Raw genomic sequence first — 22,610 nt, forward strand, 5'->3', positions numbered from 1 at the left:
TTAAGAAGAAACAAGAAGAAATTAAAACATTGATACTTAAAAACTCAAAAGCTACTAGTCCTTTTAACTTTTGGAACCTATCAATAATATTTTTGATTATAATAATTTTTGCATATTTTGGTATTAAATGTATAAGAAGAACGAATTCGCAAAGAAACGATGATACTCCCATGGAGAATGTTCACATCCAAGATGATCCTGAAGAAAACCTACCACAAGCCCAACCTAGGTCATTTTTCAATTCCATGAAAAATTCCAGAAACTAAGGGTGGAGGAGTTATAGTCGTTGACCCCATAAGCCAATACCCTAAATCCGATGCGTCAGCACCTGAACTATGATCGACCTGAATATAAAAGTGCAACTTGCGAATTATTGTTTTTTTTTTCCAATGTGTAATGTATTTCATTTAATTAATTATTATTTAGTCTGATTTGAAACTTTGTACAGTGAAGTCTGATTTTAATATTGTAACTTTTAAGAACGTAATAAAGTTCTCTCGCATTTGTAAATTAAATAATTATTTTTTAAAAATCGTCCCTGAAGGGCAGAAACTATCAGTCGGGTCTACATAATCTTAAAAATGGCCAAAAACCGATATTTTTACACGTTTAGATTAGGATATCTCAGAAACCAGAGCCAATTTGGAGCTCAGACTCGTATTCAGCGCATTAAAAACCTTCGGAGAAGTATAATCTGTTTCCTGAGTAATATGCTAATCGGCATGTGTTATTGAAATAGTATGTTGTTTCAACTGATAACCCTGTCTTGAATTCACATTATTGTTCAGGTAATGTCTTTATATTTTAATCTAAGTTAAATGCATCTTAGGCTTCTCCGTAACACTTTTTCAATAAAACTTCATTTTGCCAGATTCGGTAAAAATATTTGATAGGCATTTAATAAAAACACTGTTTCCCATTAGACGTCTTTATTTTAATTACTTTGTTTTATGATTAACGATTTAATACACAAACCTAATTTTGAGCTTTATTACATTCTGATACAGATTCACAAATAAAATATTGGTCTTGGTGACAATTCATATCATTCCAGGATTTCAGTCCTTTAAAATAATCAAAGACCAAACAATTTTCATCCATCTTTCTATCAAGACTTAAGTTTGAAGGTTCACCGTCTGCCCAATTGGTGTATCCTAGAGGTTGACCCGTTGATAACCAAACCCACTGATTGTCTCCAACTAGTTTTGTACCCGATGTCCAGTATATTCCTGTTAAAACACCTAAAATAATTTAATTAATAAAATATATAAATTTATTTTATTTTAATAGATATGTATACAATGAATTCCATGTATTAATAAAAAGAGCAACGAGCAATTTTTGTTTAATTATTTCTATTAACCCTAGAACCACAAGGTGGCGTCGCCCGCGACCGGCGAGCCTACTATCCGCTCTTAAACTGATTTAATTGTCCGGACGCAGCTAAGCATCTATCTACTAACTATCTACACAGAATACTAATCACAACAAGAAGTGAAAGCTTTGTCGGAACCTTTGATGTTGGGAGGACAGAAATTCAGAGTGACAGTGGCAATAAAACTATTCATTCGTACACGAAGAAAAGTAGTGAGGAAGTCGTTCAAAACTGTAGTCAAATGATAGTTACACTGAGAAATGAAGAAGTAATCATTTTTAAGTAATCTGTTTTGTATGAATTTTATTTTTTCTGTAAGATTTAATATAACTTATATATCAATTCTGTACTGATAATTAAAAAGTTGTTAAGTCAAAAATATCGATTTTTTTTTAACAAACAAGTTAACGTATTAAAAGTATTTTAGTACGTTAAAAAACCGATAAAAATCGATTGAATTTGAGAGTTAATTTCAAAATAGAGATGAAAAGCAGTTGACTTCTATTACTTTTTATCGTTTTTTTAAGGTTAATAAAACACTTCATCACTCAAAATCTATATTTTGACTCAAGACTTTTTTAATTATCAATACAGAATTATACTTTTTAAATTTCTATTAACTTTGTCTTAAGTTGCTGACTTTTTTTGTTTCCTGTTGAGGAATTTCTTTGAATGTGAATATCTATTAACCTCCAACACCACGATATTTTCGCTGCGCGTAAAAACTCTGCAGCTGTGGCTAGAATGACTGTATACCCCTTAGATTTTTTTCTATGCATCTGAGGTCTCTGAAACTTCTGGTTGTATTGTAGTAAATTCAACTCGCCAGGACATATCAAATTTATGGTAGGAAAGGGTAAAAAGTTGTAATAAAACAGAATAATAAAAATTTATTGTAGGTAATTAATATACACGTATACCTCTTCGATTTCTCTTTCTGTGCGTCTGAGGTCTCTGAAATTTCTGGTTGTACAGTACTACATTCAATTCGAATGGATATATCACATTTGTGGTAGGCAGGGGTAAAAAATTGTAATAAAACACAATAATAATAATAGAAATTTATTGTAATTATTATTAATAATAATGTTTATTTAGGAAGCTTAGATTATAATATAGATTTACAAAAAATAAGCATGCTGAACACTAAATAAACATGAAAAATCACTGAAATAGAGCTACCATAAAAGTAGCACCCCTTGTGCGTGAAAAAAGCAAATATTTAACAAATGTATTGATATAAACAGTAACATATGCGCACTTACAAAAATACATTCATTTGAATATAGTATGTGACATAAATATGTCAATAAATTCAAGAAATGTTGTATAATAAAAGTGCATAATAAAAAACAAAAAAATCCTGATAAAAGCCCTCTTAACTTAATCACTATATTATTTGCTTGAGTATATTATAATATATTGCTATTTTGGCAATTTTGGGTTGTTAGTTTTTCTGTTCTGTAATCACAATCTGGAAGCGAAAGAGCCTTCACTGGAGAGTATTGTTGATACAAGTTTTTTTTACATTTAAATCCATTAAACGTTTATCTAAATCATCTTTACAATTCATTTTGTTAGAATGCATAAAATTTTGACAAAATAGTTTTTTAAATGCCCTCTGAAATTGTATGGGAGTTGGATTGATGGAATTTCCACCTTGTTGTCTTATACTACCAAAATAATTTTCCACACAGTCTTGGTTAAGTCTTCTTGTTTTTAAGTATTTAAAATCATAAGACTTTAAGTTATCCCAAAGCTTTATAACACCATTCATTGTTACACTCCAACACTTTTTTGATCGTGAACGACATGTTATATATTTTCCTGTTTTATCTAATATTTTCAGTTTATGTACCAAATCTATCATAGAATCTAGGTAATTGATCTGAAAATCAATTCCCTCAAATACATTTTTAAATTTGTTAGGATTATTCTTATCAGTAGAATTTAACATATCAAACAAATTATTAAATTTTTCAATAATTTTTATTGTTCCCAATGCATCTGATGGAAGAATACCAAGAGAAATATATGTATACATAGAACTTGCAACAGTGTTACTTAAAATTTGAGATGCTAGTTTTCCTCGCATTTTTTCAAAAAATGTAGGATATATATATATATATATATATATATATATATATATATATATATATATATATATATATATATATATATATATATATATGGGAGTGTGTTAGTTTTGGTGCACACTTATAGAACTGCTTTTTATCTTCATGATAAAAAGTTTCTATAAATGACCAAGATGTTTTTTTGTCATCAAAATAAAAAACATTATTAATTAAGTTATTTCTAGTGACTTTAATTAAATGACATGGATCAAATATATAAACAATTTTTTGTCCATTGACATAAAATTCTGAGTTAGTTGGAGAAATCCCCAGTAATTTACTCAATTTTAGAAAATAGACAATTCACATATAAACCTGATTGAAATAGTTTAGAAATACATTCTTTTATAATAGGAAGAAGGTGATTTGCTTCAAAGGTAGTGTTTACAAAGAAATATGCTAGTTGTTGTTTCCAATTTGAATATAAGCCTCGAACCATTATCACAAGTACATTTTGTGCAATTATTGATTCCTTTTTCCCATTTCCTATATCATATAGACCAACAATCTCATCACGACCTGTATCAAAAAATAAATTACTTTTAATAGACATTTCATCAATATAAACACTACAGTGCTTGTCCTGATCTAACATTGTGTTCACTTTTAACTTTAGGGCATCAAATATTTGGTCATTATTCAAACCAGGTTTACAGACCAAATTTTCAGTAATTTTTTGAAGACTTCGTTTTGAGGGCAAATACAATATTCTTTCCATAAAAGCATAGGCTCTTGGGCCCAAAAAATATAGTGTTAATGCAAATTGTTTATATTCATAAGAATAGCTTCTACTTTTTGGACGTTCAGTTTTTAAAATTGCTTGAGCTTTCACTATTTGTGCTAGGGATTTGTTTAAAAGTTTGTCAAACATTTGAAAAAAATTAATTAAAGATTTATTGTCTTCCTTCTGTTTGGAAGACATATATGTTTTTTTGCATTTGCCCGCAATTTTTTTATTTTTAACCTCATTTTCCTTTTTCTGGGTGTATCACCAGACAACTTGGAGGGGGTTTGTGTTGCAGCTGATGTGAAACATTGTGGAGTATGGGGCCTATGTGGAGTAGACACTTCTTGCCTATTAACATCAACATCTGAAATATAAAAATATATTTAATAACCAAATAACATATAAATGTTCAAAGTAGATATGTTAATGCTTATTAGTGATTAGTTGAATGCATAATACAGTTGTAGGAGCAATAAATAAAATAACCTGTTACCAGAAAGTATCTGGTATATAAACATTCAGACAACACTTGTAACACGTTTGAATTGAAAATTTAACTTGTTTACCTGCTATGATCAGTCGGTATTGAAAAGAGACTAATTCCTTCACCAGGTTTCGATGGGCACCCACGAACAACACAATAAAATCCTTTCTTTCGTGCAGCCATCACAATAAGTTTATTACACAAATATATTAAATTAACTAACTAAATAAATAACTAACTAAAACTAAAATACTAACTAAATAACTAACTAAATTAATTATATTAACTATTAAAAAACAAACACCAAACACTTCTCAATACATAAACAAACATGACATCAAAACTACTTAAAACATGGCGGATTTCGCACATGCGCAAAGAAATTTGGATTGCGAAAAAGCCTTCCATTTCGCTTCTTGTTGGGATGGAGTATTCTGTGCTATCTACTAATCTACCTTTCGCATTTTTAGTTAGCAGTTGATCGTCGAGTGGGTTAGTGCACCAGTTTCTGTCAGTTTTGAGATTTACGATAGCGGTCTAATACGATGCCACCTTGTTATTCATCATCATCATCATAAGTGGCTCAAAAATCCGTTGTGGATCTTGGCCTGCTCACAAAGAAGTCGCCACTCCTGTCGATTCCTGGCAACTTCCCTCCATCTTCTAACCCCTAGAATCTGTAGGTCTTCTTCCACATCATCAATCCATCTCATTCGTGGTCGTCCTCTGCTTCTTGTGCCCTCTGGTTGTGAAAATGTTAATCTCTTCGTGTATTCGTGATCTGACATCCTAGCAATGTGTCCAGCCCATCTAAGTCTCTGCACTTTAACGAATTTGTTGCTTGTTATTTACGTTTGGAATTTTACGACGGTAAATATGAAGGTTTCGTTGAAATTATTTATTTATTTATTTCTTACAATTGTTGCAGAGTGTTTACTATAAGGATGGAGTCAAAGAGGCCTAAATTAGATGTAGCTACACCCGGTTGAAGCAATGGCTATAAGAGAAGACGGCCTTTGACGCAATTAGAGTTAGAACAATTGGCGAACGAAGGTTTTAGCGACTCAGATGAGTTTGTAGAAAGCGATGAGAGTGAAACTGATGACAACATAGATATAGAGGATACGCAGGATGATTAATTTGATGCCTTAATTCCAGAAAATGATGATGTCTCTCCGGAAATTGCAGTAGAAAGTACAAATAAGTCCAAAACAAAAAGTGTTATACATGCTAAAAATGGGCGTAGGTGGTGTCTAAATAGTTTCCATAGCAAAAATACCAGGGTTTCGAAAAAAACTTGGTTCTTCACTTGCCAGTACCGAAAGGACCAGCAAAAGATATGGTAGATCCAAAAAAAATATGGAGTTTGGTTTTTAGCAAAGAACTGGTGGATATAATTGTAAAGTTCACTAATGAGGAAATCGAAAGAAAGAAAATTAGATATAAGAGCGAGCAATGGTATCTTGGAGCAACGGATAGTGTCGAAATACGAGCGTTGTTTGGACTGTTATATTTGAGCGGCGTTTTAAAAAATGCCCATGTCACACTGAGTGATTTATGGTCACCAATTTTTAGACCTGTTCTCTTTAGGACAACCATAAACAAGAACCGTTTTGAGCTTCTGATCAACTGTTTACGGTTTGATAATAAGTAAACGAGAGAAGACAGAAGAAAGATTGATAAATTTGCAGCTATCAGGAATATTTGGGATATGTTCGAGAAATCCTGTAGACAAATGTACACTCCATCGGAATATGTAACAATTGATGAGACGCTTTTAGGATTTAGGGGCCGTTGTCCCTTCAAGATGTATATCCCAAATAAGCCCGACAAATATGGTCTCAAACTCGTTTCGATTTGTGATGCGAAAACATATTATATGTGCTCTGCTAAACCTTATATTGGAAACGAGGAAAGAAAAAGTCAATGTTTGAACACAATACGTGCTTGAGCTTACAACAAATATTCATGGGACAAATAGAAATTGCACTATGGACAATTGGTTTACCTCGTACGAAGCCGCAGAAAAATTCAGGAAAAGAATTTAACGCTGGTAGGAACAATCAGAAATAATAAACCTGACATTCCAAAGCAATTAGTGGAAACAAACGAAAAACATATTGATTGATCTTTGTTTGATTTTGACAAAAACAACACGTTAGTTTCTTACGTGCCTAAGAAAAACAAGTCTGTTATATTGTTATCAACTATGCACACGACAGCAGATATTGACGAAAAAACAAAGAAGCCTGAAATAATTTTGTTTTACAATGAAACAAAAGGCGGCGTTGATACTTTTGATCAACTTTGTCATCTAACGACAGTCTCGAGGAAAACTCGCAGGTGGCCACTTCGAATTTTATTTGCTACGATTGATACTGCTGTCATATTCCCTTGTAGCAGATTATTTGAAACAAAGAATGACCAATACACGCCTTCCAAGAGAAATTAGGAATAATATTCGTAAATTTCTGAATTGCGAAGAAGAACAAGAAACTGCTCAGAAGATAAATTATTTATTAGGCCGATGTGACTTCTGTCCCCAAAAACAGAACAGAAAGGCTCGAATGTAAATGACTTTTTTTTGTCAAAATTTTATCATCTTTTTTAATTTACCAGTTTTAACACACTTTTTGATAAATACATTTGGTGACGTAATGTTTTCTTTAGTTTTATAGTTTAAGTTACGAATACGGCACATTTTTAAATTTTCTAATAATTGTTATAACTTTGGTGTTAATAAATCTTAATTCCAGTATCTAATGTTAATTAATACCTATTAAACACACTTATATAAAGAGCGAGTTTATCGGTCTTATATGACACCACCTTGCTGCTAACGTTCCGCAAATTCCACCTTGTGGTTCTAGGGTTAAAAATGAGACAACGATAAACATTACTAGAAAATCATGTGGATAGTGTTTTGATATAAAGTTGTTGAAATGAAGTGCTATAGAAAATAATTGAAGGAATCAGTGCAAAAAGTAGCTAAATCTATACTTTTCTATAGTTGTGTTCAGTGCATGGCACCCGTAACAGGGCGTCTCCTCTAAAGGTAACAACCAACTCTAGAGTTGGTTACCTCTAAGAGTACAAGGTTCCCTTTTTCGAGCTGAAAACTTGTACCTTCCCTTAAAAAATGTAATCCTTTATCATCGACATAGTGTCTTAATAATTATAATGTTAGTTACTAGAATTATGTAATTTAAGAGTCATATGACATCATCTAGCATCATCACCCAAGCTGAGACCGTGCCGGTCTCAGCTTGGGTAGAGGAGGGACCCTGAATTAGGTAGGGGTCCTTCAGCACTTTGCGCAAGACAGACTGGGCGGGGAAGTCCTCAACCCCAACACGGCGCGTCCCAATGGCTGATAGGGGAGTTCCCGTAGATATACAGGACAGGTACGAATAAGGCTTAGCCAAATAAGTACCCGCGGATCAACTGAGGACATGACATTAGGCAGCAGTAATGTCATTAATGGATTAAGGCTTTGGGAAAATAAAAAATCCTGTAGGCTTAATTCTGGATACTCACAGGCGCCACTCACATTATGAGTCAATCGGTTGTGACACTGCGATGGGAAAGGCAACGGGAAACCACCCCATAAATAGTCCCTAGTTCATTCATCATGGTTAATGTAAACCAATTTGGAGAAGATACTGATCATGGACTTCGGATACCAAGATCCGGCAGGGGAGGAAGAACACAAAAATATAAGGCTTCCCAGGTCGTCAACCCACGAAATCCTTACCAATATTTAAACACTAATAAAGATAAAATGTGCACGTGGAACGTTCAAAAAATCTGTACTTGGAATGTTCGAAGTATGTTTGAAGGGGGAAAGATACACAACACCATTCAAGAAATGAAAAGACTAAATATCGACGTGATGGGAATCAGCGAGATGAGATGGCCAGGCTCGGGACAGTGCTGTGTGGATGAGCATATGGTATACTATGCGGGAAACGACAAACCACATCACTGGAATGGCGTAGCATTGATTCTGAGCAAAAAGGTCGCTGGGGCTGTGATCATTGTGATACCTCTCTCTGACAGGGTCATTCTGATGAAGCTGCAAGGCAGACCAGTTAATACGAACATCATTCAAATTTACGCTCCAACATCAGAAAAACCAGAAGAGGATATCGAGGAGTTCTACGCAATTATACAAAAAGCACTAAAATACACCAAGAAGAACGAGCTAACCATCATCATGGGTGATTTCAATGCCAAAGTTGGCAAAAGCAGTGTAGAAGACATCGTCGGACAACGCGGCTTAGGCGAGAAAAACGAAAGAGGAGACCGACTCATACAATTTTGCCGGGAAGAAGATTTTACCATTGCTAACACGTGGTTTAAACTTCCCCCGAGACGACTTTATACGTGGAAGTCACCTGCAGATACAGCCAGCAATATCATCAGAAACCAGATAGACTTTATTCTCATTAACAAAAGATTCAAGAACAGCTTGACTTCGGCGAAGACCTTCCCAGGAGCAGACGTCTCATCGGACCACAACCCATTAGTGGGCCAGATAGAACTCAAACTAAAGAAACTCATCAAAAATAAACCTAAACAGAACCTGGATTATGACACTCTAAAAGACCCCGTAGTTCGTCAGAACGTGAGAGATACAATGAGACAAAAACTAGAAATGGCTCAACAACAAGAACAGAGTGTAGAACAAAAATGGAGTTATATCAAAGACGTCATGCTGAATGCGGGAAAAGAACATCTGGGAAAGAAAAAAAAGAGTAAAAAATAAAGAATGGATGACTGATGACATTCTGCAGATGATGGAACAAAGAAGATTAATGAAAAACAGGGACGCGAAGAAATACCAAGAAACCAACCAGACAATTAAAAAAGAAATACGAAGAGCCAAGGAGACATGGATGCAAGAAAAATGTAAACTAATCGAGGAGCTCCAAGAGAAACACGATCATATAAATATCCACCGAAGGATTCGTGAAGCCACTGGTCAATACAAGAGGAGAAACACACACCTCCTCATAAATAAAGACGGTAATCTGGCGACGACAGTGAATGAGAAGTTGGTTACCTGGAAAATATATATCGAAGAACTTTTCTGGGACGACCCCGGCAACCTTCCGGAAATAAATTGCATGACAGGGCCGTCAATTCTAGAAAGCGAGGTAAAGGCTGCTTTAAAACATTTTAAGAATGGTAAGGCTACAGGTCTGGACGAAATACCCGTTGAACTTATTAAGGTGATGAGTGAAGTGAGCACAAAGGAGTTAACTGAACTGTTCAACGCCATATACGATTCAGGTAATATCCCAGATGAATGGCTATTGTCAACATTTGTAACGCTACCAAAAAAACGATCTGCGAAAACGTGCGAAGATTTCCGAAATATCAGTCTTATGAGTCATGCACTTAAAATTTTTCTTAAAATCATACATGCCAGAATTTACAAGAAATGCGAAGAAAATGTCGGTGAAATGCAATTCGGATTCCGCAATTCTATGGGTACACGTGAAGCACTTTTCACCTTACAAGTCCTACTTCAGAGATGCCGCGATGTTAGTTGTGATGTCTATATTTGTTTTATTGACTACGCCAAGGCATTTGACCGTTGTCAGCACCAGAAGATGGCCACCGCACTACAAAGAGTAGGATTGGATGAGAAGGACATTCGGATCATCATGAATTTATACTGGAACCAGCGTGCTCAAGTCAAGGTCGAAGACCAACTGACCGACCAAGTGAAGATCGTGCGAGGAGTAAGGCAAGGATGTGTGCTATCGCCGACTCTTTTCAATATATACTCTGAGGAAATTTTTAATGAAGCCCTCACAAACCTAGACATGGGAATCCGAGTGAACGGTGAATACATCAATAATATCCGCTACGCCGATGACACTGTGTTACTAGCAACCAGCCTAAACGATCTGCAGGCCTTACTAGACCGAGTGCGAACTGTGAGCGTATCATACGGACTGAACCTTAATATTAAGAAAACTAAATTCATGGTTGTCAGCCGTACAAATTTAGATCCCGGGGCACTAATGGCAGGTAGCGAAGAGATCCAGAGAGTCGACAGATTCACTTACCTCGGAACTACCCTCAACGTACAGTGGGACTACGCTCAAGAGATTAGATCCAGAATTGAAATGGCACGGTCTACATTTATTAAGTTGAGATCCTTGCTGTGCTGCAGTGATCTCAGTTTGGGAACCAAGATCCGGATAGTGAGGTGCTACGTTCTTCCAGTGTTACTATATGGAGTTGAAGCCTGGACACTGACGCAAGCCACTGAAAAACGAATCGAAGCCTTCGAGATGTGGATATACAGAAGGATACTAAAAATATCTTATGTGGACCATGTCACCAACGTTGAGGTCCTACAGCGCATGACAAAAGAAAAAGAAGTGCTTAATTTAATTAAACAACGTAAGCTTGAGTAGCTCGGCCACGTGATGCGGAACGAAGAAAAATATCGAATTCTTCAACTTGTTATGCAGGGTAAAGTATTTGGCAGAAGAGGACCGGGACGCCGTCGTATCTCGTGGTTGAAAAATCTCCGACAATGGTTTGGGATGACCTCAGCGGAGCTGTTTCGCAGAGCAGTCAACAAAACCATGATAGCCTTGATGATCGCCAACATCCGGACCGGATAAGGCACTGAAGAAGAAGATGACATCATCATGTTGCTAGTTCCAACTACTATTATAGACGTCACTGATGATAATCTGATCGAAAACGTTCTGAAAATTTATAAATCCATTTTGGATAATTTTTAAAAATCTCTCTATATAAAAGGCTAGGATGACAAGTCATACTGTTTGTCCAGTAAGGTAACTACGCCACCTAGGAAAGAAATCTGAACTACCAACATTCGACATTTCACATATTTTGTTCTAGAAACGATACGGTGGATTTATTGCTAATTCATTCTACAAAATGATGATTCAAATAATATTCTTAATCGGAAATTTTACTGCTTCACAGTAATTATTTTTTTCGCAAAATTGCTAAAAATAAAGGTTACTGTAATTGTAAGGTAAGATCAATGACGTATAATATTATTTATTATACGTCATTGGATAAGATACACATATACACTTACTATGGAAATAAACTATGAAACGTCGACGTTTTACCAAAATAAAATAAAAATAAAACTAAATAAAATTAAACAGTGTTTTCTATTTTGCGCTACTTGCTTCCAGTTGTGTCCTCCGATCTTCTTAATGTCATCAGCCCATACCATTTGTGGTCTTCCTCTGCTTCTCTTTCCTAACCATGGTCTCCATTGTTGTATTTCTTGGTTCCATCTTTTATCCTTTAGTCGGGCATTGTGTCCTAAGAAGCTCGATTTTATAATGTCTCCCAAAACTTCACCACTGCAGTGGTTAGCGTACAGAGGCGCCACCTGCATTGGAGGCCATGAACGAAAACGATATAATAATATCCTGTTCTATCCTTTGAGCTATGCGAAATGTGTAAAAGATTAAATCTTCTAGCAAAAGCTGCTATCGCTTTGTTGATATATATATATATATATATATATATATATATATATATATATATATATATATATATATATATATAATGTATATACAGTTGTAGCATTTGCAAATTCTTTGAAATATATATTGAAATCCCCTCGTACGTATTAAAAGACTGAACAAATCCCCTTCGTAGGCTCAGTGAAGATGTTCGTTCAGTTGTAATGGAAACACCAAATAATAGTAGCAGAGTTTATTGTAGAGACGTACACTATGGGTGTAGACCCGGGATTACTTTGAGTAGAGACTGATGAAGTTGATCGTTGAAGACTATCAAGCTCGTTGAGTGAATATTGATTGAATGCCTCTCTAGGCAAGAGATCTTAGTTTTATATAAACTTTAATTGGGTCAATATTTTCGCGGACCTCGCGTGACATGTGTATTTAATTTATGTACATAGTTTAACTTTGTCAGCACTTTTGACTGATGTACAAATTATATTATTGATAATTGACCAAATGTGTATGTAACCTAATTAACTACGTGTGTGTATTTAATAACAAATAGATTCATTCGGTCTACTGGGTGATAAAATTATACTGTCCAATTTCGGATATGAATTCTAAAGATTTGATATTGGACATACTGCGGAATCGGGCAATCTGGCCCAAGTGTCAATACTCAAAGTTTACATATAAGTATTACATAACATAGTAAAATTCAAACATGATAAATTATAAATAGTTTAAGAATAATCAACAATCTTCCAACCGTACCCTAGCTATCAATGTCCGACTCTATCTCTAGATTAAAATTAGGGCAATTGGATGAAAATGTGGAAAGTGGGATGTCAACTTGGGAAGTCGACGGTACATTTTTGTGCCGATTACTAACTAATACAGGTACTTCCTGTTCGTTAGTCTGAGTTTGTGGATTCCCTGAACGACATAGTCGTGCAACAGGACGGTACTTCCATAACGTGAGTATCCCAATTATTACCATTATAATAATGATCCCGGTGGCCACAAAATAATGCCAATTAGATTCGTGAATCGATCGCCACTGCGTATGCGTCATTTCTTGTTCCAGACTCTCCTCCTCAAGTAACACATGACGTAGCTCTCCTCCTGGTATGTCAAGGTAGGTGTTTAGAGGCGTGTTAAACTTGCGGGGTGTCCTCGCCACCAGTTGGGCCACGGGCGTGATTGGCGACTTCAGGTAACTCGTCACTGCTCTGTCCACCCCACTGCTAGTGGGGAGTAATGTAATATTTTTCGTTTGGGCGATACATTTGGGTGAAAGCTTCAGGAATGTGACTCGTTCCAGTACTCTTTCGTTCCGATTTCCATCGCAAATAATGGATATGTGTATCGTGACTGGCGTGATAACTAGCCAGAGGTTGGGAGTACCCATCTTACTCCATTGAGCTGTCTGTATTGTCCTGGCTACCACTGGACATGTGCTATTCTTAGATCGCTCATAAATTTCTTCAAGTATGCAGTTTGGTTGGGTATCCATGTTTCTTATAGCCGTTGGTGAGCACGCTATCTGCGCCTTTGTCAACAGTAAGCATCTTTCTCTATCTTCCGCGGTCAATTCGAAGTAGTGCAGTGTGTTATAATCTACGACCAGTAGATTCCTTGGGGCGACAAATGTGCGCAACACCGACCCCTCAACGTTAAGTGGTATGGCCGTGACTTTGAGCATGCTGTACTTATTTTTCCCTGTCACTTTGAAGTAGCCGATGACTGTTATATATCTGTCGTCATGACTGACTTCTGTTTCTATAATGGGTTGTCGTCGTATTTCGACCCCTTGAGGCAGTATCTGCCCTGCTTTCCCTATTAATTTGGTTATTTCACCCGGTTTCACTATATCAATGAAGTGTCCGTGGTTATAGTGAAGGTTTAATATTCCCTCGTAAAATTGAGTATATTCGTTTATGAAGTCCATAACTTGTAATGCTATCGTTTGTATTCGTAACGTGCTATATTCGGTTTCTAGTTTTTGTGCTTTGTCTTCTACTTCGTTAAGTCCTTTAGATATTTCTTGTAGACCTGTGATTAGTGCTTTGTTAAACTTGTTCATTTGCTTGTTTATCCTGTTCTCTGTGTGATTGATTGATGTTATTGTTTCTAACATTATCTTCGCCTGGTGCTGTGATCCCTTTATTAGCTCCTTTTGGTTATTATCTAATGATTCAATGTTACTGTAGGCTTCCCCAAATACTGAGGTTAATATTGTTCCTAATATTCCTCTTCTTTCCCTTCCTTTTATTTCTACTGTCAACCCCTCGCTTACTGACTCCGCCTTTCTTTGTCCTTCCTCTAACTTCTCTATTATATCCTTACAATTCACGATTTTTATCTCATGACACAGTTCTCGTACGCCTTGTATCATATTTCCTATTAGTTGGTGCTCTGTTCGAATTCTTCCTTTTTCGAGTAACACCTTTATTCGAAATGTTCCCCGGTCTATGACGACCTCTCCAAGGTCTTCTGTGAAAAATCCTGGTACCGGATTATATATTTTATACGGTTCTGCCTTTATGGGTTTTAACATCGTTAAAAACATTATAGCTACTAGTATTTTCTTCCATCTTAGTGCTGCTGCCTTCTTCGGCTTTTCCTGTTTCTCTTCTTCCAGTCGTATTAGCTTATGTATGGGTCTTTTAGTCAGTTTCCCGTTTGCCTTTCTCACTGTTACTACTCTGGTTAATCCCTCCGCTCCAGGGTGTGTTTCTGTTACCCTTGCTAATGGCCATCTGCCTGGAGGTGTATCCTCTTCTTTAATTATAACTATTTCTTCTTCTTTTATGTTAGGGTGCGCCTTATGCCATCTATTTCTCTGTTGTAATTGGTGCAGGTATTCCTGTTTCCAAATTTTCCAGAAGTCTCTTTTTATTTTCTCCACTAATCTCCACCTCGTCGGCATCTTCAAATAAGTCGTAAGCTCTTCTTCCCGATTTGGTGATATAATTTCTCTCCCTATAAGGAAGTGAGCTGGTGTCAGGGCTATTTTCCCTTCAGGGTTTTCTGATGACCCACATAATGGTCTCGAGTTCATACATGCTTCTATTTGTGCCAGCACCGTACTCAATTCTTCATATGTTAGAACTGTTTCCCCGATGATTCTTTTCAAGTGATATTTCATTATTCGCACTGCGCTCTCCCATAATCCTCCGAAATGTGGTGCATATGCAGGTATGACATGCCACTGGGTACCTAGTGCCAGTAATCCTTGTTTTATCTCGTCATCTATTTTTTGATTTTCTTTTTTCAACAAATTTGCTGTTCCTACGAATGTGGTTCCGTTATCGCTGTATACGTTGTTGCACTGTCCTCTGCGTGCCGTAAATCTCTTGAACGCTGCGATGAATGCATCCGTAGACATATCGCTTACTACCTCAAGGTGTACTGCCTTCGTTGACAGACACACAAATACTGAGATGTAGCCCTTATAGCTCCTCTGTCCTCTGCCTCTCGTGGTACTTATTTTTATTGGCCCGGCATAATCTATCCCTGTGTTAGTAAAGGGATGACTCGGGTTCACTCTGTCTTTCGGTAGATCTCCCATTAATTGTTATGCTGCTTGGCTTTTATACCTCCTGCACCTTAAACATTTTGCTAGATGATCTTTCACGGTTCTTCTGCCGTTGATTATCCAGTATTTCCTTTTTATGTACTGTAGTGTTTGTTGTAATCCGCTATGTAGATTTCTTGCGTGACTATCTGTTATAAGTAACTTTGTTAATGCACTATCCTTTGGCAAAATTATCGGATGTTTTTCTCCGTACTTTAGATTCGTGTGTCTCAGTCTTCCGGTGACTCTTAGAATTCCTTGTCTATCCAGGAATGGTACCAATGACGCTAATTTATTTTTCTTGTCTAATTGCTGTTTCTTCTCCAGCTTATTTATTTCTTGTTTGAAGTAGGCGTGCTGTGTGTGCTTTATCACCTTTAATAGCGTTTCCTCTAATTCTTGGACTGTAAGCTGACTTTGTCCATTGTCTTTCTTTTTTCTGCATTTGCCTGCAAATCTCCTACAATATGAAAGTACTCTTCTCATTCTTTCATATGTCCTCCTTTATCGTTGTCGTGTGCACCGTTATTTTCGTTTTGACTTCCTCCTCATTTGTCTCTGGTATTTCTTCTGATTCCTGCGTTAAAGTTTTGTTACTAGTCAGCCAAGTTGGTCCCTTCCACCATAGCTCTGCTTCTAATAATTCTGATGCGGTACTTCCACGTGAGAGGATGTCCGCTGGATTTTCCTTTGTATCTACCTTATGCCAATTTTTCGGTCCTATAACGCCTCTTATTTCCTCTACTCTGTTGGCGACGAACATTTTCCACCTTTTTGATGATCCCCTTATCCAAGCCAGGGTTATCGTTGAGTCCGACCATGCATATATCTCAATGTTTTCCCTGTTCAATGCTTGTAGGGTTTTCTTCATTAAATTTGCTAGTAGTACCGCGGCACACAGCTCGAGCCTCGGTAACGTCGTTTTCCCTTTCAATGGTGCGACTTTCGGTTTTGCTATCATTAGATTCGTTTTAATTTCTGGGCCTAATACCCTTGAGTAGATTACCGCTCCATATCCTTTCATAGACGCATCTGCAAATCCATGTAGTTCTACTCTGTTTATCTTGCTTAAGTTGTTACACCTGGGCAATGTTATTTTCTCCAGATTTACTAATTGCGCCTGGTATGTATTCCACCTGCTTTGTTGGTTGCTAGTTAATTCTTTATCCCAACTGGTCTTTTGCTCCCATAATTCCTGTATGAACATTTTCGCCTGAATTACTACAGGTGCTATCCATCCCAGTGGGTCGTATAGTTTTGCTACTTCTGACAGTACGTGTCTTTTCGTTATTTTCTTTGCCGTCGTTATCCCTATTTTGAATGTGATTATATCCTCTTTAGGTGACCAGTGTATTCCTAACGTTTTCCGTACTTCTTCTTGTTTGAATACCTTGGAGTCTACGTTCCTCATATCCTCCGGTACGTTCTCCATTATTTTTTCTTCGTTGCTCAACCATTTTCTAAGAATGAAACCTCCTTTTCTGAACAGTTGTATTAATTCCTTTTGGGCTGTTTCTGCTTCCTGCACTGTCTCAGCTCCTCCTAGTATATCGTCTACATACATGTTTTCTTTTACAATTTTCGATGCCAACGGGAACCTCGCTCCTTCGTCTTCTTGTAATTGTTGTATTGTTCTTAACGCTAAAAAGGGTGCTGCGGCCGTGCCGTATGTCACCGTCGTTAAGTTATACTCTTGTATGTGGTCCTTTGTGTCCTTTCTCCACAAAATTTTTTGATATTTTTGGTCTTCTTCTGCCATTCTGATTTGTCTAAACATTTTTTCCAGATCCGCTGAGTATGCTACCTTATTGGATCTCCATCGTAATAGTATATTTGTCAAATCTTGTTGTAATTTCGGCCCTGTGTGCATAATATCATTCAGGCTTACTGCCGATGAGCTTTTGCTTGATGCATCAAACACGGCTCTTATTTTCGTTGTAGTACTGTCCTCTTTTCTCACTGGATGATGAGATAAGTAGTACCCATCTCCCTGGTTTTCTGCTATTACCATATGACCTTGGTTTTCATAATCTTCCATGAATTGTCTGTAATTCGCTTCTAACTGTTTGTCTTTTGCAAACTTCCTTTCTAGTTGCATCAATCTGGCGAATGCTTGCTGTTTAGATTCTCCTAACTTTGCGACGTCTTCCCTAAACGGAATTTTTACTTCGTATCTCCCTTCTTCATTCCTTTTTACAGTCTGTCGATACAGTTCTTCACATTCTTGTTCTTCCACTGAGAAACTTGTGTCCTGATTTACTTCTTCTAATTCCCAGAAGTTCTTTATTTGTACGTCCATTTCTTGTCTTGATATCATACAGCATACTTCTGCTTTTATATTCTCCCTTTCTCGTGCTATTCCCGAAACTATCCATCCTAGTTTGGTGTTTTGACTCAGGAGTCCATTACTTATTCTGTGCATCCCTTCTGTCAATATGTAACTGTATTCTTTTACTCCTAGTAGTAAGTCTATCTTCCCTACCTTGTAATATCTTGGATCTGCCAGTATTGCATTTTTCTCGTTATAGTCCGGTAGAATTATATCCTGTTCCGGTAAATTCCTTGTTATCTTCGGTAGTACTAGTGCTTCTATTTCCATCTCGAAGTCACTTTCGTAATGAGTTTCGATTATAAGTTTCATACTCCAGTTGGCAGTTTTTTCTCCTGACGAGCCTATCCCGGATATGGTCGCCTGTATGGGCTTCCTTGTTGTTCCTAGCGTCGTCGCAGCTTGTTCCGTTATAAATGCGCATTGTGACCCTTGGTCGATTAGTGCTCTCATTATGTGTGAATCTCCTTTCGCATCTCTTATGCGTACCACAGCTGTCGCTAGTAATGCTTTACCTTCCTTATGGCTTGCACAGTTTACTGAATTCTGCCCTCTCTGTTGGTCGTTGCTATTCCTAGGCCCATTGGTATCTTGTGTATTTTCTCGCCTTCCGTTATTTTGTTCTCTGGCGTTGTATGGATTATTATTTCCTCCTCTGTACCTATCAGCTTGGTACCTGTTTCTTCTATTGTTTGAATCTCTTCCATTTCTTTCTTGTGTTTGTTCTCCTTTCGTTCCATTGGAGTTTCTTTTGTTGCTTGTGTTTCCTTTTTCATAATGCAACATATGGTGGTGGTCTCCGCCACAGTGTCTGCACCTATATTGTGAATAACATTGTTTTTCTTTTTTATGTGCTAGGCAGTTTGTACACAATCCTTTTTCTTTTATCATCCTGTTCCGGTCTCTTACATTGAGTTCCTGAAATTCTCTGCAGTTCGGTACTCCGTGATCTCCGTTGCATATCACGCAATGTGTTCTTGGTTTCCTAAGAGATCCTCCTTGCTTCTCTTGTCTTTTTCTGACTCCAGCAGTTCCAGTGTCTGAAATCTTCGCTGTAAGAATGTTTGTGTCGATTTGTACGTCGGTATCTCTCTACTGTCTCCAATGTGGTTTTCGTACAGCCTCCTAGTTTCATTGTCCCATTTCGTTATGATAATTCGGGCTATCAATGGGCTCCACGCTTCCGTGTCTGTTCCTAACCCTCCTATGGCTTCCAGACTTTCGTGGAAGGTGTCATGTAGTGATTTCAATGCTCTAGCAGAAGATTCCTTTACTTCCTGCGCTAGTAGCATCCTGTCTATTAATTTAAACAATATCATCCTTGGGTTCTCATACCTATCTTTTAGCATGTTCCAGGCCACTTCGTAGTTGACCTCGGATATGTTTAAGTGTTGTATCATTCTGTTGGCTTCCCCTCTTACTTGAGTTTTTAGGTACTGCATTTTTTCTGCGTTTGATAACTGGTCGTTTTCATGTATTATTTTAGTAAACAGATCGTGGAAAGTTCTCCACGTTTTATATCTGCCTTCATACACAGGGATTTTTACCTGCGGCAATGTCACACCGTCCCTCCTCTGTGTGCTTTCTGGCCGTTGCATTCCTGGCCTTATTTTCTTTAAAACTTCCCTGACTTTCCTCTTTAGATGATTTATTCTCTCTACTTCTCCATTATCTGTAGCGTCTAGTTCCTTATTTACTGCTGCTTCAATCATTAGTGTGTTCACCTTTTCCATGTATTCTCTTAACTCTGACTGCAATTCTTCATCCTCCTGCAAGTCTTGTTCATTTTCTGGCCGTAATAATTCCTCGATTCTTTGTTTTCTTATCTGTATCTCCTTTACTTTCGGTGCTTTTCCTCTTTTCAGCACCCTTCCATATTCTTCCAACAGGGTTTTCCCCTCAATGTATATCTTAAATACCTGATCATAGTATTTTGTTTCAAAATATTTTTCTTTCGTTATACCCCCTTCTAGCAGCTTTTCGTGGTTATTTAAAAATTTTGCCCAATATTCTTCTAATTTTTCCTGTCTATCCCGGATGTATTGTTGATTTTTCCGAGATTGGGAATCCTTTTTTGTATTTGAAACGAGTTTCGTTATTTCTGTTCCTAATTCCGCTTGCTTAACGTATATGCTTTCCATGATTATTCTTCTAAATTTTTACATTCAGCGGTAAATATATTAGACAATACGAAATGTACGTTATTTTTTGTTTTATCAATTCTCTGTATTATTTAAATGGTATACATTCTAAAGTACATTATTATACGATTGATAGAGTGGAGATTGTTGTTCTAAATTGTTAAATTGTAATAAAAAAAACTTGTTAAATTGTAAGATTGTAAAAGTTGGAAGATTTTGTAATTATTCAAAAACTTACGGTTTTTTGTGTTCTTAGACGTTGAGGATCCCTCGCTTCTGGTGGGTTCTGCAATCGGTCCTGTCCTTTGGCTGCTCTGCGGCTCTAGTATGGCTCTCGGCTTTGGTACTGCTCTCGGCACTAGTATGGCTCTCGGCTTTGGTACTGCTCTCGGCTCTAGTATGGCTCTCGGCTTTGGTACTGCCTCGGCTCTAGTATGGCTCTCGGCTTTGGTACTGCTCTCGGCTCTAGTGTGGCTCTCGGCTTTGGTACTGCTCTCGGCTCTAGTATGGCTCTCGGCTTTGGTACTGCTCTCGGCTCTAGTGTGGCTCTCGGCTTTGGTACTGCTCTCGGCTCTAGTGTGGCTCTCGGCTTTGGTACTGCTCTCGGCTCTAGTGTGGCTCTCGGCTTTGGTACTGCTCCCGGCTCTAGTGTGGCTCTCGGCTTTGGTACTGCTCTCGGCTCTAGTGTGGCTCTCGGCTTTGGTATTGCTCTCGGCTCTAGTATGGCTCTCGGCTTTGGTATGGCTCTCGTTCTCCCGGGTCTAGTGGTCTCTCTCTGCTACTGAGGGTGTTGCTGGCGTGGACTGTATAGGCTCTCTCAAACTTCCTTGAAGTATTCTGTTTCTCGATAGGACCATGAACAAATCCCCTTCGTTGGCTCAGTGAAGATGTTCGTTCAGTTGTAATGGAAACACCAAATAATAGTAGCAGAGTTTATTGTAGAGACGTACACTATGGGTGTAGACCCGGGATTACTTTGAGTAGAGCCTGATGAAGTTGATCGTTGAAGACTATCAAGCTCGTTGAGTGAATATTGATTGAATGCCTCTCTAGGCAAGAGATCTTAGTTTTATATAAACTTTAATTGGGTCAATATTTTCGCGGACCTCGCGTGACATGTGTATTTAATTTATGTACATAGTTTAACTTTGTCAGCACTTTTGACTGATGTACAAATTATATTATTGATAATTGACCAAATGTGTATGTAACCTAATTAACTACGTGTGTGTATTTAATAACAAATAGATTCATTCGGTCTACTGGGTGATAAAATTATACTGTCCAATTTCGGATATGAATTCTAAAGATTTGATATTGGACAAGACGAAGTAATTTTTTTAATTCCTCTTAACGTCGCTGAGTCAAATAAACCATTTTTAGAGTTATTACTATTATTATTATTATTATTATTATTCCAGATTTAGCCATACGGCTCACACTCCCTCTAAGGGGAAAATTCACTCATCCCAGATACCTACGGTATCAAAAGGATTGAGCTCTGGTGGGACTCTTTCCATGTTATCGAGTCCTAGGTGACTTGGTATGTTGGTGTATCTCTCAAAAATTTTCGTACGCATCTGGACGTCGAAAGTAACACAGCTTTCTGCATAATCTTATATAGATGTTCATTTAGACCCAGCTTTTTTATGTTTTCTAGGAGGCTCTTCGGGATGACTCCAGTGGTAGAAAGAATAATAGGTATCGTCTGGGTACTTTCCATTCTCCATTGTCTCTTGATTTGTATTTCTAGATCTCTGTACTTGGCGATCTTTTCGTTGTATTTAACACGTAAATTATTGGTGTTGGGTATCGCCACATCAATAAGTGTTGTTTGCTTAGTAATTTTATTAACTAGTATGAGATCGGGTCTATTATGGGCCACTGGTTGGTCTGTAAGCACAGTGCGGTTCCAGTATAGCTTGTAGTTGTCATTTTCAAGCATTCTCTCAGGGGCGTATTGATAATAAGGAAGATGGTCGGTTTGGAGAAGTCCCAGTTTGTCAGCTAGTTCTTGGTGGATAATCTTTTCTACTGAGTCATGACGGTCTTTATAATTAGTACCGACAAATGCCTGGCAGCCACCGGTAAGATGTTGGATAGTTTCTTGGGCTTGGCATCCATATCGGCATTTGTCATTTTGGACTTGAGGATCTTTAACAATATATTTCAGGTAATTTTTAGTTGGAATAACCTGATCCTGAATGGCAAGTAGGAAACCCTCAGTTTTGGGAAACATCTTTCCTGATGTCAACCAATAGTTCGACGCTGTATTGTCGACATATTCTTGGCTGATCTCATTAAGATGTCGCCCATGCAGAGGTTTACTCATCCAGGCGCGCATTTTGTCTTGCTTAG

General features: G+C 37.3%; 1 protein-coding gene across 1 annotated transcript in view; it reads right to left on the reverse strand.

Moving 5' to 3' along the window:
* Nucleotides 1-912: 912 nt before the first annotated feature.
* The window catches only part of LOC140447597 (C-type lectin mosGCTL-7-like), a 41,510-nt gene continuing 19,812 nt past the window's right edge, over nt 913-22,610 (reverse strand). Inside the window, exon 3 of the mRNA XM_072540345.1 lies at nt 913-1,241. Within this exon, the coding sequence (XP_072396446.1) occupies nt 976-1,241 (266 nt within the window). The 3' untranslated portion in view covers nt 913-975. The remainder of the gene's footprint in view (nt 1,242-22,610) is intronic.

This window comes from Diabrotica undecimpunctata, chromosome 8, assembly GCF_040954645.1.
Source record: "Diabrotica undecimpunctata isolate CICGRU chromosome 8, icDiaUnde3, whole genome shotgun sequence".
Classification (NCBI taxonomy): domain Eukaryota; kingdom Metazoa; phylum Arthropoda; class Insecta; order Coleoptera; family Chrysomelidae; genus Diabrotica; species Diabrotica undecimpunctata.